At 54.6% G+C, this 16,244-nt stretch overlaps 1 protein-coding gene across 3 annotated transcripts in view; it reads right to left on the bottom strand.

Moving 5' to 3' along the window:
- The window catches only part of DSCAML1 (DS cell adhesion molecule like 1), an 866,449-nt gene extending 852,476 nt beyond the window's left edge, over positions 1 to 13,973 (bottom strand). Inside the window, exon 1 of one of the 3 annotated variants that reach the window (XM_069614464.1) lies at positions 13,747 to 13,973. In XM_069614464.1, the coding sequence (XP_069470565.1) occupies positions 13,747 to 13,789 (43 nt within the window). In that variant the 5' untranslated portion in view covers positions 13,790 to 13,973. The remainder of the gene's footprint in view (positions 1 to 13,746) is intronic. The other 2 variants (XM_069614465.1, XM_069614463.1) reach the window with 2 other exon arrangements.
- Positions 13,974 to 16,244: the final 2,271 nt, after the last annotated feature.

The following is a 16,244-nucleotide window of genomic DNA, read 5'->3' as shown; positions in this document are numbered from 1 at the left end:
TAAGGAGTCATAGCAAATATATTCAATGGTGAGTGACTGTGGGAGTCGTGGTCCACCACAATTGGAGAAACGCAGATTTCCGACCCTTGCTCTACATGCTTACACCTACTGAGTATACAAAACACCAGAAAGTACCTCACCCGAATATTACAGATCCTTCTAATCCTATTGTCTACCTTTAATAGCAAAGTTAAACTATAAGATTACTAATACACCAATCCCTAAATGCCCCTTCTGCAGCATATCCTTTCTACCTTTACGAGCCATTGGAAGCATGTCCCCCCAACTATACCCTCAGCCTCCCTTTCCATCACAAAGGCCAATGTTGCTCCCATACTGAACGTGGGCGCCGGTACTTTAAGTCATGCAAATACAGCTCTTTGCAGGGTCCCTCTCGTCCTAGCTGTCCATCTTTGATGAGCACTGTAGACCCATCGGCTAACCCCCACCTCCCCTGTATTTAGAGCTGCCGGGTACTATTGCATGCCCTAACGATTCATACCTTTCCGTCTGTTGGACCCATATCCAGAACCGACCAACACCTTGGTTAACATGCGAGAGGTCCCGTTACACACGGAACCATCCATGGATTCTAGTTCAGTATCTTGCATAGAACCCCCAGTGCTCTGGTGCTAAAAACTGATCAAGAACCTTCGACATGAAATAATATTGAGTCCATGGTTGCTTATGGGACAGACCTTTTGTTTGCCATTTCTTTCCAGCATTTTGGAGACCCTATCTTCTCAATGGTTCGACTACATGCCCTCAGGTTCTTTGGATGTGTTTGTCTTTCACTAGATATTCCTGACTAGGACTCAGTTGATGTGGTATTCTGTAACCCTGAGACATCAGGAAAAATATGTTCAACCACTGCAACCAAAGGACAGGTAAGGTGACTTTGGAGCTCTGATTTTATTAATCAGAAGCGCAAGCTGAAACCACGGCAGCCATCACAACCAGTGGCTCTTCCTAGTTGTCTCTGGTTCCTACAGATCAGTCAAGCCCACAGAGGCAAGGTCTCAGAATGCAGTAAGGGCAAGGTTCAGCAAAAGGGGTCAGGGTCTGAGCCATGTTAGTGGACCAGACCAGGATGGTGCGCAGCCATGTTATGGGCAGAGGTAATGCATGGACCCAGGCATGCGAGAAGCAGAGGTAGTAACACAGGGGGACCTGTGACGAATCAACTTCTGGGGCACAAGTGGGCCAGGGATAAATATCGGTTTCTAAACCATCAATCAGCCCCACACCTCTAGTAAACCATAAGGGATCAGAACAGATTGGAAATGCAAGCAAATTATAAACATCCTTGTCCAATTTTGGCAACGAGGACGGATGGCAGGTTTATCTCTGCAAGGTCGTGGATTGTTGGTTAGTTGCAACACAATGAAAATACGACGATTACTCAATGATAAAATGGACTGTCCAGTCAAGGTTGTATAAAAATAAGTAATGCAGAGGACAGACCATTTCAAAGAAGGAAAAAGGATGCACTCTGGATACTAACAGGAGGGTAGTCGGTAAAGTAATTAATTGCAGTAGTTCAAGGATACTTGGTTTCCACACAAGGGGAGCAATGGGTTGTAAAATGTCACTAGGGGCCTTCAGAGAGGACCAGGGGAACAGAACCACAATGTACCTTGCGCTTGTAGATGTTCTTGGGGCAAGTCGGTTTCAGGATGCCTCACAGCTTCTGTGACAGAGTTCAAGACAGGAGACAGCTCCGAGTATCAGGCGGCATGCAGTTAGGCTGGACAGATGGCTGCAGGTTGGCCTACACAGCGGTTTGGGGTGAGGAATCATTGTCTCAGTGCAGGTCGGTGGTTCTGAAGCACTGGTCAAGGCATCTCAGGTGGCTTTAGCGACTGCAGCGTAACAACAGTCAGCGGTTCAGTCCGTTGAAGCTCAAGGGGCTCGACTAGCTCGAAAATGTCCTTAAGGCGGACGTTGGTAGATGCTTGTCGATGCACTCCTAGCTTCTTCACTGGGCTTGTCGTCCTTCAAGGCTGACAGCCCAAAGCTGAGAAGAATGTTTAAGATAGCTGCCTTGTCCTTGGTTTGGTTCAAAGACTCTCAGGGACTTCCTCACCTAGGAAGCTTGCTGCAGAGCCTAGCAGGGTATGCTGTGTGCTTGCTGGGTACCAGTTCTGGAGCTGCTGGAGGGTCCTCTTGATTTAGTATCTCCCTATGTTCCCTGGGAGATGTTTATGGGAGGGAGCTTGCTTCACTCTTGGAGATTCTGGCCTTCCTTCACTGGCAGAAGAAGTAAGGAAGACTGTACCTTCAACCAGGGTCCAATGCCGAGTTCTTCTTGCTACTCCTTGCAAAGTCTTCAGATGATCTGCTCAAAAGAGGGGCTTGGCACTCTTTTAAAGCCAAATGGGCCACAGTGATTGGTGTAGGCTAAGCCTATCTTAATGAACCAATCATTTGTCCCCACCAACAATTTCCGGTATGCATGAGGTCATAACCAGAGTGCTTTGCAACAGAAAAGGTAAAGGGGTGAAAACATGTAATACTAAGTCCCACCCATCATTGTGTTTGTTTTGGATTAAAGGGTCCCTCTAATGTATGGAGCTCTCTGTGGTTCCTTATTAAAACAGCAGGTCTCCCATGAAGCTACAGCGAGAACAGACTTTTTGTCTCCATGAAACCACATATTCATACCTTCTGAATGTGGTCCCCCTCTGGGGATGACTCCTGTAAGCATGCAGTTCCAGACATTACCTTTCACTGTCCATTGATACTAAGGGCAGGAGCTGGCTTCAGGTTGACATTGCATATCAAAGGTTGTTGGGGTTTCCTGTATGCTTTGTTAACCTCTGCAGCCAGGCCCCATGTGGGCCCGTTTGAAGTGCACTCTATTAGTATGTTAATTGATGCTACCATTCTGCAGAGTGGATCCATGGAGCCATTGATAGTTAGACTGGCCATAGCAGGGGGAATGTTTTTCCATCCCCCTTCTGAGAGAATATGATGTACTCCTGGCTGTCATATCTCAAATAAATATGACAGGGGGGATGGCGCTTGTAGCCTCTGTCCACCCAGAGTACACGGTCTATGTGCATGTCGTGCGGTGAGCGTAGGAAAAGGTCTGCGGATTAGCCCCATTCATTTTCGGGAGGGTGATCTAGTATTATTCAATTTCTTTTAACATTTCTAAAAAACCAGGCGAGGGCACACCCACTGTACGGGTGGCCGAATTCCTCACAGGACCAACCACAGGAGAGGCAATGAAAGCCCAGTTGTACCAGGAACAGAGGTAATACAGGAGACCATCTGTACACGGGGCAGAGGTAATGCAGGGCAGGAGTCATGCCCAGAGCCAGTGGTAAATCTCAGTGGCCCAGTAATGTATGGGGCAGCAGTAGGGTGCAGGCCCAGCTATACAGGAGGTAGAGGTAATGCAAGGGCCCAAACTGGGGGAAGAGGTAAACGTGTTGGCCCTGCAATGTACAGGGCAGCGGTAAGGCAGGGGCCCAGTAATAAACAGGAGGCAGGTAATGTAAGTACCAAGCTATGCCAAGGGTAAAACTCAGGAACCAGCAATTACAGGAAAGGGATAATTCAGGGCCCAGTCATGCAGGGGCAGAGGTGATGCTCACTGGCATATCCAGAGCAGAGGTAACACAAGGTCTCAGGGAAGCCAGCAGAAGGGGTAATGCAGGGCCTAGTCATGCAAGTGGCAGAAGTGATGCTCAATGTTATATTCAGTAAGGAGCAGAAGTAGCTCAGGGGCTCAGTCAAGCCAGTGACCGGGGTAATGCAGGGCCTAGTCATGCAAGGGGCAGAGTTGGTGCTCACTGGCATATCCAGAGCAGAGGTAACACAAGGTCTCAGGGAAGCCAGCAGAAGGGGTAATGCAGGGCCTAGTCATGCAAGTGGCAGAAGTGATGCTCAATGTTATATTCAGTAAGGAGCAGAAGTAGCTCAGGGGCTCAGTCAAGCCAGTGACCGGGATAATTCAGGGCCCAGTCATGCAGGGGCAGAGGTGATGCTCACTGACATATCCAGAGCAGAGGTAACACAAGGTCTCAGGGAAGCCAGCAGAAGGGGTAATGCAGGGCCTAGTCATGCAAGTGGCAGAAGTGATGCTCAATGTTATATTCAGTAAGGAGCAGAAGTAGCTCAGGGGCTCAGTCAAGCCAGTGACCGGGGTAATGCAGGGCCTAGTCATGCAAGGGGCAGAGTTGGTGCTCACTGGCATATCCAGAGCAGAGGTAACACAAGGTCTCAGGGAAGCCAGCAGAAGGGGTAATGCAGGGCCTAGTCATGCAAGTGGCAGAAGTGATGCTCAATGTTATATTCAGTAAGGAGCAGAAGTAGCTCAGGGGCTCACTCAATCCAGCGAACGGGGTAATGCAGGGCCTAGTCGTGCAAAGGGCAGAGGTGATGCTCAATGTTTTATTCAGTAAGGAGCAGAAGTAGCTCAGGGGCTCAGTCAAGCCAGTGACCGGGGTAATGCAGGGCCTAGTCATGCAAGGGGCAGAGTTGGTGCTCACTGGCATATCCAGTACGGATCAGAAGTGGCTCAGGGGCTCAGTCAAGCCAGTGACGGGGGTAATAATGCAGAGCGAACCAGTCAACAGAGGGGTCCTAGTACATGGACTTTTGCCGGGGTGCACCACCTGGGTAACATGTTTTAGTTTTAAAATGTAGCATATAAAACTGCAAAGGCCGTATTTTGCCTTTGGCCCTCGACCCCCACTGCCGCCCCTCTGGCTAAGAATGATAATATCAGGTGATCCATCCAGGCCACATGCCCAGGCATGCCTCGGGTAGGGAGGCAGCGGACGCTGGGCTATCCCCCAGCCTCTGCGATTACCCCCCACCCCTTACAACCCCCGCCCACACGGCTCCACATCTGTGTAAAGGGCTGTAACTGCAGCATCAGTCAAGGGGAACCTCCCCACCCACAAAAGCGAATTGCTGAGGAACCGGCCCTTTAAGGAAGACAATTTTGACCTGGGTGACTAAAAAGTAACCCCTGCCGCCCTTCCATGCAGCTCAGGTCCCTGGGATTGCAACTCCTACCTACAACACACAGCCAGCACCCCAAACCTTGCTCAACAAGGAGGCCGACCGTCAACCCCTTGTTCAACAACCAGTCGCCCGCAACCAAAGGAGCAATGCGGCCCGTTAGTAAGACTCAGTCAACACTCGGACGCCCCTCAAAGTCACCAGACCCCGCCCCCCTCATTCCCCCCCGCCCCCCAGCACTCAACCAAACAAAACAGCCCCGACAATCAGTCGTCCCCGCCAAGAAAACCCTGCTGTTTTACCTGGCGCTAAAATCCCCGGAAAAAAAGCCCATCTCAATAGTCACACCAGCCGCCCTTCCGAAAATACAAATATGCCCCCCAAGCCAGCAGTACAAACACGGGCCCACCGCATCCACACGAGACCCGCAGTCCTGCCCAGAAATCTCCGCGAGCAAACCCAGGTACCAACTTAGCTACACTGCTCCCAAGAGCAGAGGTCACCCAGCAAAGCAACGAGAGCACCCGTTTGCTCCCCGGAACAGCGACCAGACAGCAATGCAATGAGAGCACCTGGCTGCTCCCCGGAACAGAGACCACCCAGAAATGAGAGCACCTGGCTGCTCCCCGGAACAGAGACCAACCAGAAATTAGAACACCTGGCTGCTAGCCGGAACAGAGACCGCACAGCAATGCAATGAGAGCACCTGGCTGCTCCCTGCAACAGAGACCACACAGCAATACAATGAGAGCACCTGGCTGCTCCCCGGAACAGAGACCACCCAGAAATGAGAGCACCTGGCTGCTAGCCGGAACCGAGACCACACAGCAATGCAATGAGAGCCCCTGGCTGCTCCCTGTAACAGAGACCACACAGCAATGCAATGAGAGCAACTGGCTGCTCCCTGGAACAGTCACAGACGACTAAGCAAATCAATGACAGCACCTGGCTGCTCCCTGGAACAGAGACCACACAGCAAGGCAATGAGAGCACCTGGCTGCTCCCCTGAACAGAGAACATACAGCAATGCAATGAGAGCACCTGGCTGCTCCCCGGAACAGAGACCACCCAGCAATACAATGAGAGCACCTGGCTGCTCCCCAGAACAGAGACCACCCAGCAATACAATGAGAGCACCTGGCTGCTCCCCAGAACAGAGACCACCCAGAAATGAGAGTACCTGGCTGCTCCCCAGAACAGAGACAACTCAGCAATGACAGTACCTCACTGCTCCCCGGAACAGGGACCACCCAGCAATGCAATGAGAGCACCTGGCTGCTCCCCGGAACAGAGACCAGAAAGCAATGCAAGCACCTGGCTGCTCCCTGCAACAGAGACCACACAGAAATGCAATGAGAGCAAATGGCTGCTCCCTGCAACAGAGACCACCCAGAAATGAGAGCACTAGGCTGCTCCCCGGAACAGAGACAACCCAACAATGCAATGAGAGCAACTTGCTGCTCCCTGGGACAGTCAGAGACCACCATGCAAATCAATGAGAGGGCCTAGCTGCTCCCCAGAACAGAGACCACACAGCAATACAATGAGAGCATCTGGCTGCTCCCCGGAACAGTCAGAGACCACCAAGCAAAGCAATGACAGCTCCTGGCTGCTCCCCGGAACAGGGACCATCCAGCAATGGGAGTACATGGCTGCTCCCAGGAACAGAGACAACCCAGCAAAGAGAGCTCCTCGCTGCTCCCCAGAGCAGTGACCACCCAGAAAAGCAATGAGAGCACCTGGCTGCTCCCCGGAACAGAGACCACACAGCAGTGCAATGGGAGCACCTAGCTGCTCCCAGGAACAGAGACCACCCAGCAATGACAGTACCTCAATGCTCCCGGAACAGAGACCACCCAGCAATCAGAGCGCCTCACTGCTCCCAAGAGCAGTGACCACCCAGCAAACGAATGAGAGCACCTGGCTGCTCCCCGGAACAGAGACCACCCAGCAATGAGAGCACCTCGCTGCTTCCCAGAGCAGTGACCACCCAGCAAAGCAATGAGAGCACCTGGCTGCTCCCCGGAACAATCAGAGACCACCAAGAAAAGCAATGGCAGCGTCTGGCTGCTCCCTGGAACAGACACCACCCAGCAATGACAGTACCAGAGACCACCCAGTAATGAGAGTGCCTCTTTGCTCCCCATAGCAGTGACCACCCAGCAAAGCAATGAGAGCACCTGGCTGCTCCCCGGAACAGACTACCCAGTAATGAGAGCACCTTGCTGCTCCACAGTACAGTGACTACCCAGCAATGAGAGCACCTGGCTGCTTCCTGGAACAGAGACCACCCAGCAATGAGAGCACCTGGCTGCTCCACGGAACAGACTACCCAGCAATATGAGCTCCTTGCTGCTCCACAGAGCAGTGACTACCCAGCAAACCAATGAGAGCACCTGGCTGCTCCCCAGAACAGAGACCACCCAGCAATGAGAGAACCTCACTGCTCCCCAGAACAGAGACCACCCAGCAATGAGAGAACCTCACTGCTCCCCGGAACAGAGTCCACCAGCAATGAGAGCGCCTCACTGCTCCCTGGATCAGAGATCGCCCAGTAAAGCAATGAGAGCGCCTGGCTGCTCCCCGGAAACAGAGACCACACAGCAATGCAATGCGAGCATCTGGCGGCTCCCCGGAACAGAGACCACACAGCAATGAGAGTGCCTGGCTGCTCCCCGGAGCACAGATCACCCAGCAAAGCAATGATAGCGCCTGGCTGCTCCCCGGAACAGAGACCACACAACAATGCAATGAGAGCACCTGGCTGCTCCCTGGAACAAAGCCCACCCAGCAAGGAGAGTGCCTCGCTGCTCCCTGGATTAGAGAGCACTGAGCAATGAGAGCGCCTCGCTGCTCCCCGGAACAGAGACCACCCAGCAATGAGAGATCCTGACTGCTTCCCGGAGGAGAGCCCACCCAGCAATGAGAGCACCTCACTGCTCCCCGGAACAGAGACCACCCAGCAATGAGAGTACATGGCTGCCCTCCGGAACAGAGCCCACCCAGCAAAGCAATGCGAGTACCTGGCTGCTCCCCAAGCAGAGACCACCCACAAGGAGACCGCCTCGCTGCTCCCCCGAGCAGAGACCACCCAGCAAAGCTCCCTGGAACAGAGGCCACTCAGCAATGAGAGTACATGACTGCCCCCCCCCAGAACAAAGCCTACACAGCAATGAGAGTGCCTGCCTGCTCCTGGAACAGAACCCACCCAGCAAAGCAATGAGAGTACCTGGCTGCTCCCCGAGCAGCAACCACTCACAACGAGCCCGCATTGCTGCTCCCCCGAGCAGAGATCACTGAGCAATGCATCGATAGCACCTGGCTACTCCCTGGAACAGAACCCACCCAGCAATGAAAGTGTCTTGCTGCTCCCCGGAACAGAGATCACCCAGCAATACAATGAGAGTGCCTGGCTGCTCCCCGGAACAGCGCCCACCCAGCAATGAGAGTGCCTTGCTGCTCCCTGGAAAAGAGACTACCCAGCAAAGCAATGAGAGCACCTGGCTGCTCCCTGGAACAGGGATCACCTAGCAATGAGAGTACCTGGCTACTCCCCAGAACAGAGACCACCCAGCATAGCAATGAGAGCACCTGGTTGCTCCCCAGAACAGAGACCACCCAGCAAAGCAACGAGAACACCTGGCTGCTCCCCGGAACAGAGCCGAGCCAGCAATGAGAGCACCTGGCTGCCCCCCCCCCAGAACAGAACCCACCAAGCAATGAGAGCACCTGGATGCTCCACGGAACAGAGACCACCCAGCAATGAAAGCGTCTGGCTGCTCCCCGGAACAGAGACCACCCAGAAAAGCAATGAGAGCACCTGGCTGCTCCCCGAGCAAAGACCACACAGCATCGAGACCCCCTCACTGCTCACCGGAGCAGAAATCACCCAGCAATGCAAAGATAGCACCTGGCTGTTTCCCGGAACAGAGACTGCCCAGCAATGAGAGTGCCTCGCTGCTCCCCGGAGCAAAGGCTACCCACCGAGCAATGAGAGCACATGGCTGCTCCCCGGAGCAGAGACCACCCAACAATGAAATCATCTGGCTGCTCCCCGGAACAGAGACCACCCAGAAAAGCAATGAGAGCACCTGGCTGCTCCCCGAGCAAAGCCCACCCAGCATCGAGACCCCCTCGCTGCTCACCGGAGCAGAAATCACCCAGCAATGCAAAGAGTGCCTCGCTGCTCCCCGGAGCAAAGGCTACCCACCCAGCAAATGAGAGCACTTGGCTGCTCCCCGGAGCAGAGACCACCCAGCAAGGCAATGAGAGCACCTGGCTGCTCTACGGAACAGAAAACACCCTGCAAAGCAATGAGCGCACCTGGCTGCTCCACGGAACAGAAACCACCCAGCAAGGCAATGAGAGCAACTGGCTTCTCCCCGGAACAGAGACCACCCAGCAAAGCAATGAGCTCCCCTGGCTGCTCCACGGAACAGAAACCACCCAGCAAAGCAATGAGAGCACCTGGCTGCTCCCCGGAATAGAGACTACCAAGCAATGAGAGTGCCTTTCTGCTCCCCGGAGCAGAGACCATCCAGCAAGGCAATGAGCTCACCTGGCTGCTCCACGGAACAGAAACCACCCAGCAAAGCAATGAGTGCACCTGGCTGCTCAACAGAACAGAGACCAACCAGCAATGAGAGTACCTGGCTGCTCCCCAGTACAGAGACCACCCAACAATGCAATGATGGCACCTGGCTGTTTCCCGGAACAGAGACCACCCAGCAAAGCAATGAGTGCACCTGGCTGCTCAACAGAACAGAGACCACCCAGCAAAGCAATGAGAGCACATGGCTGCTCCCCAGAACAGAGACCACCCAGCAATGCAATGAGAGCACCTGGCTGCTCCCCAGAAAAGAGACCACCCAGCAATGCAATGAGAGCACCTGGCTGCTCCCCAGAACAGAGACCACACAGCAATGCAATGAGAGCACCTGGCTGCTCCCCGGAACAGGGCCCACGCAGCAATGCAATGAGAGCACCTGGCTGCTCCCCAGAACAGACCACCCAGCAAAGCAATGAGAGCACCTGGCTGCTCCCCAAAACAGAGACCACCCAGCAAAGCAATGAGAGCACCTGGCTGCTCCCCAAAACAGAGGCCACCCAGCAATGAGAGCACCTGGCTGCTCCCCGGAACAGAGACCACCCAGCAATGCAATGAGAGCACCTGGCTGCTCCCCAGAACAGAGACCACCCAGCAATGCAATGAGAGCACCTGGCTGCTCCCCGGAGCAGAGACCACCCAGCAAGGCAATGAGAGCACCTGGCTGCTCTACGGAACAGAAACCACCCAGCAAGGCAATGAGAGCAACTGGCTTCTCCCCGGAACAGAAACCACCCAGGAAAGCAATGAGAACACCTGGCTGCTCCCCGGAAGAGAGACTACCAAGCAATGAGAGTGCCTTTCTGCACCCCGGAGCAGAGACCATCCAGCAAGGCAATGAGCTCACCTGGCTGCTCCACGGAACAGAAACCACCCAGCAAAGCAATGAGTGCACCTGGCTGCTCAACAGAACAGAGTCCAACCAGCAATGAGAGTACCTGGCTGCTCCCCAGTACAGAGACCACCCAACAATGCAATGATGGCACCTGGCTGTTTCCCGGAACAGAGACCACCCAGCAATGAGAGAGCCTGGCTGCTCCCCGGAGCAGAGACCACCCAGCAAAGCAATGAGAGCACCTGGCTGCTCCCCGGAAGAGAGACTACCAAGCAATGAGAGTGCCTTTCTGCTCCCCGGAGCAGAGAACATCCAGCAAGGCAATGAGCTCACCTGGCTGCTCCACGGAACAGAAACCACCCAGCAAAGCAATGAGTGCACCTGGCTGCTCAACAGAACAGAGACCACCCAGCAAAGCAATGAGAGCACCTGGCTGCTCCCCAGAACAGAGACCACCCAGCAATGCAATGAGAGCACCTGGCTGCTCCCCAGAAAAGAGACCACCCAGCAATGCAATGAGAGCACCTGGCTGCTCCCCAGAACAGAGACCACACAGCAATGCAATGAGAGCACCTGGCTGCTCCCCAGAACAGGGCCCACGCAGCAATGCAATGAGAGCACCTGGCTGCTCCCCGGAACAGAGACCACCCAGCAAAGCAATGAGAGCACCTGGCTGCTCCCCAAAACAGAGACCACCCAGCAAAGCAATGAGAGCACCTGGCTGCTCCCCAAAACAGAGACCACCCAGCAATGAGAGCACCTGGCTGCTCCCCGGAACAGAGACCACCCAGCAATGCAATGAGAGCACCTGGCTGCTCCCCAGAACAGAGACCACCCAGCAATGCAATGAGAGCACCTGGCTGCTCCCCAGAACAGAGACCACACGGCAATACAATGAGAGCACCTGGCTGCTCCCTGGAACAGGGCCCACGCAGCAATGCAATGAGAGCACCTTGCTGCTCCCCGGAACAGAGACCACCCAGCAAAGCAATGAGAGCACCTGGCTGCTCCCCAAAACAGAGACCACCCAGCAATGAGAGCACCTGGCAGTTCCCCGGAACAGAGACCACCCAGCAATGCGAGCGCCTTGCTGCTCCCCGGAGCAGAGCCCACCCAGCAATGAGAGCACCTGGCTGCTCCCCAGAGCAGAGCCCACCCAGCAATGGGAGTACCTGGCTGCTCCCCAGAACAGAGACCACCTAGCAAAGCAATCAGGGCGCCTCAATGCTCCCCCGGAATAGAGACCGCCGAGCAATGAGAGCAACTTGCTGCTTCCCGGAACAGAGACCACCCAGGCAGCAATGAGAGCACCTCACTGCTCCCTGGAACAGAGACCATCCTTGCAACAATGAGAGCACCGCTCTCTCTCTCTCTGCTCCCTTGAATAGAGACCACCAAGCAATGAGAGCATCTCTTTCCGTTTCCCCTTCATAGAGACCACCCAGCAATAAGAACACCTCTCTACCCCCCTCATTAGAGACCACCCCACCCCTATGACACCACTTTACTCCATCTAAACGTTAAGGGCATTTCACAGCTCTCCAGAACGGAGACCACCCCCCTGCTCTTCAGAATAAAGGCCACTCCAGCGACCAAAGTGCTCTGTGCTGTCGGAATAGAGGCCAACCCAACAAGACCACCTCACAGCTCTCTATACAAAAGAGACCACATAATCTATACGCCCTCGGCATACCGTGCGACGCCCCAAAATACAGACCATCCCACCAACGAGGCCAGCGCTCTGCTCTCCCCAATAGAGGTCACGCCACTTCTGCTCAGAAAAGAGACCGCCCTGGGCAAGAGGTCACCATTCTGCTCAGAAAAGAGACCGCCCTGGGCAAGAGGGCACCCTTCTGCTCTGAAAAGAGACCGCCCTGGGCAAGAGGGCACCCTTCTGCTCAGAAAAGAGACCGGGCAAGAGGGCACCCTTCTGCTCAGAAAAGAGACCGGGCAAGAGGGCACCCTTCTGCGTTGCATACAGAATAGCGAATCATTGGCAGTGCTGGGGGGGGGGGGGTGGAGATGCCAGCCCAGCACCAGTGTGCACTGCAGAGGCGAGACCACCCAAGCAAGAGAAAACAACAGCAAATAGAAACCCACGCGGCGAATGAGCGACCACCTCAAAACCTTGAAAACAATGGAAAGGGGACCTCGCAAGACCCCTGTGCACTTAGGGAAGGAGGCGCCCCCAGCAATGAGAGACTCCACGAGGGAAAGACCCTCTCACCCCGAATAGGGGCGGTCACCTGGCCGTCCACCTGTGCAATATATAGTGGCGACCAACTGACAAGCAGCAGAGACATCCCCAGGAAGCTTCCGCTCTTTCTAGAGGACCTTCCCCTCCAGGAACACAAACCCCCGAACAAAGAGAACACCTCAGCGCCACTGCACCCTCTTCCCGTAAACACCGCCGCACCAAAAGACCCGGGCATTCCAGAAAAGACGACTTGCCGACACCCGAGTAACGAGACGCCCCCGATCAAAGACCCATGCATGACAGCGCGCCCAGGCAGCACCCAAACGCCCCTGGCACTCGCCAGCAGAGCGCACCCCACGCTCTCAGAGGTCTAAACGAACGTGCGGGACGGTGCGGCCAGCCCCAAGACCTGTCCGACACACAGGAGCAGAGACTTTTCTTAAGAACCACCCCCCCCCTCGCCTCCCCCCGAAACTGCCCACAACCAGAGAGTGCCCGGTGCTGCTGCATGCGCCGAGAAGCCCTCGCCCATCGCCCACTCAGGTCTCTACCCCGCTTGCTCATCGGGGAGATTAAATGAAGGGGGGTGGCGGGGTGGGGGTGTAGGGGGAGGCAGAACAGAGACAAACACACTCGTTACGGGAGAGATGTCATTAGAAGCCCGGGCTAATTATAAATCGCACAATCAAGAGACATTATTTCGTGACAGGTTTGCGCGAGACCCTCGGCTCCTCTCCGTGTTTGCATATCGTATGCAAAGGAGAACATTTCTGATTAATTATTCACGATCGCTCGCCTATCAGCCGCCAATTAGCATTTTTTTCCTCCCTTTCCTTTGTGAGCTTACGGGGCGCGGAAGCACGCAGCTCATTTTATCCCTCAAATAACCAGAAATGGAACATTTCCCTCAGATTTACACAACACATTGTTTACGGTGTGCTTGAGAACAGAAGCAGAACGCTGGCATTGCCAAAACACTACAGGGTAAGAAGAAAACAGGTCACAAACTACCGCTGAAAGGACGACCTGTAGGAGGACTTCCTCTTTTTCTGCGGTAGAAAACGGGAAGCTGCGGCTACAGAGTAACAAAAAAGTGCAAAATGCTGCTCTCGGCGTGTCTTCGCCGCCTACCTCGCTGGAAGGAGTACAGCAGGATGACGGTTACCAGCCACATGCCATAAAAGCGCCTCGCCGCCCTGGGGTGCTAGAGCGCCTCGAGTCCCTGCCGTCCCCCCGCTGTCTGACTCCGTACTAGGCTCCGGGCACGGTGCTCAGAGCCGAGGTTCCCGGACTCCTCCCCGGCTCCTCCCCGCATCGGTGCAGCCACTCCCGGAACGACTGGGCTCCTCCCCGGGTATAACGCCCTGGTGGGGGCTGTTATCGTCCGTCGTTTTATGGGGGGTGGGGGGGTTAGGAGAGATCCTTGTGAGGGGATGGGTGGCGTAGTATGCTTGGGGGGCGGGGGGGTTGTCGTATGTGTTTTCGGAATGGGATATCGAACGCTGTGTGAGATCTCTGTGCGTGAGAGGTGAGATGGGGATGGGGTCTTTCTTATGTGTTATCTGCGTGCAGGTATGCGGCGCAGTGTGATAGCGTATCTGCGGGTGCGTGTAGGTCTGTGCCTCTGGGTGAGGGGGGCTATCGTCGGTGTTATCCGAGTGGGGTATGGGAGCTGTGTGGCATATGCCACAAGGTGGTCTAATGGTCTGTGTGTGGATGAAGTGATTTGAGGTGTTATCTTGCATTTGTATAGCGCCTCCTGCTATAGTTAATGGCGTCGAAGCGCTTTTGCATAGGGGTGAGAGTAGGGAGGCTCTGTGGTATATGCTCCCGGGAGGATGTACATGTCTGTCGGGAGGTGCTATAGTTTGTGTTATCTGAGTGGGGCATGGGATCTGTGTGGCTTATGCTCCGGGGAGAGTGTGAGTGTCTGTGTGCAAATAGTCTGTGCTATCTGAGGGGGGAATGGGGGCTGTGTGGCTTATGGTCGGTGTGCGAATAGTCTGTGTTATCTGAGAGGGGCATGGGGGCTGTGTGGCTTATGCTCCGGGGAGGGTGTGAGTGTCTGTGTGCGAATAGTCTGTGTTATCTGAGGGGGGAATGGAGGCTGTGTGGCTTATGGTCTGTGTGCGAATAGTCTATGTTATCTGAGGGGGGCATGGGGGCTGTGTGGCTTATGCTCCGGTGAGGGTGTGAGTGTCTGTTTGCGAATAGTCTATGTTATCTGAGTGGGGCATGGGAGCTGTGTGGCTTATGGTCTGTGTGCGAATAGTCTGTGTCATCTGAGTGGGGCATGGGAGCTGTGTGGCTTATGGTCTGTGTGCGAATAGTCTGTGTCATCTGAGTGGGGCATGGGGGCTGTGTGGCTTATGGTCTGGGGAGGGTGTGAGTGTCTGTGTGCGAATAGTCTGTGTTATCTGAGGGGGGAATGGGGGCTGTGTGGCTTATGGTCTGTGTGCGAATAGTCTGTGTTATCTGAGGGGGGCATGGGGGCTGTGTGGCTTATGCTCCGGGGAGGGTGTGAGTGTCTGTGTGCGAATAGTCTGTGTTATCTGAGGGGGGAATGGGGGCTGTGTGGCTTATGGTCTGTGTTATCTGAGGGGGGCATGGGGGCTGTGTGGCTTATGCTCCGGGGAGGGTGTGAGTGTCTGTTGCGAATAGTCTGTGTTATCTGAGAGGGCATGGGGGCTGTGTGGCTTATGCTCCGGTGAGGGTGTGAGTGTCTGTGTGCGAATATTCTGTGTTATCTGAGTGGGGCACGGGAGCTGTGTGGCTTATGGTCTGTGTGCGAATAGTCTGTGTCATCTGAGTGGTGCATGGGATCTGTGTGGCTTATGGTCTGTGTGCGAATAGTCTGTGTCATCTGAGTGGGGCATGGGGGCTGTGTGGCTTATGGTCTGGGGAGGGTGTGAGTGTCTGTGTGCGAATAGTCTGTGTTATCTGAGAGGGCATGGGGGCTGTGTGGCTTATGCTCCGGTGAGGGTGTGAGTGTCTGTGTGCGAATATTCTGTGTTATCTGAGTGGGGCACGGGAGCTGTGTGGCTTATGGTCTGTGTGCGAATAGTCTGTGTCATCTGAGTGGTGCATGGGATCTGTGTGGCTTATGGTCTGTGTGCGAATATTCTGTGTTATCTGAGTGGGGCACGGGAGCTGTGTGGCTTATGGTCTGTGTGCGAATAGTCTGTGTCATCTGAGTGGTGCATGGGATCTGTGTGGCTTATGGTCTGTGTGCGAATAGTCTGTGTTATCTGAGTGGGGCATGGGGGCTGTGTGGCTTATGGTCTGGGGAGGGTGTGAGTGTCTGTGTGCGAATAGTCTGTGTTATCTGAGGGGGGCATGGGGGCTGTGTGGTTTATGGTCTGTGTGCGAATAGTCTGTGTTATCTGAGGGGGGCATGGGGGCTGTGTGGTATATGCTCCGAGGTGCTGTAATGATCCGTGTGTGTGCAGTTGGGGAGGGGCTCAGACGGATCAGTGGGGGCCATCACCTTTCAGCTAAGGGCGGCATGAACGTATGGGGGTCTTTGTGTGGTACCTCAGGGGGGGCTTATCTTTTCAGACTGGAGGGGACAATGGTTTTGGGTGTGGGGGGGGGGGTCTGATGGTGAAAAATGGAAGCCCATGGTACTG

The sequence above is a fragment of the Ambystoma mexicanum genome, chromosome 9 (assembly GCF_040938575.1).
Source record: "Ambystoma mexicanum isolate Mex_15411 chromosome 9, UKY_AmexF1_1, whole genome shotgun sequence".
In the NCBI taxonomy this organism is placed as follows: domain Eukaryota; kingdom Metazoa; phylum Chordata; class Amphibia; order Caudata; family Ambystomatidae; genus Ambystoma; species Ambystoma mexicanum.
Note: the sequence above shows the minus strand (reverse complement) of the source record. Positions and strands in the feature narration are given on the sequence as shown.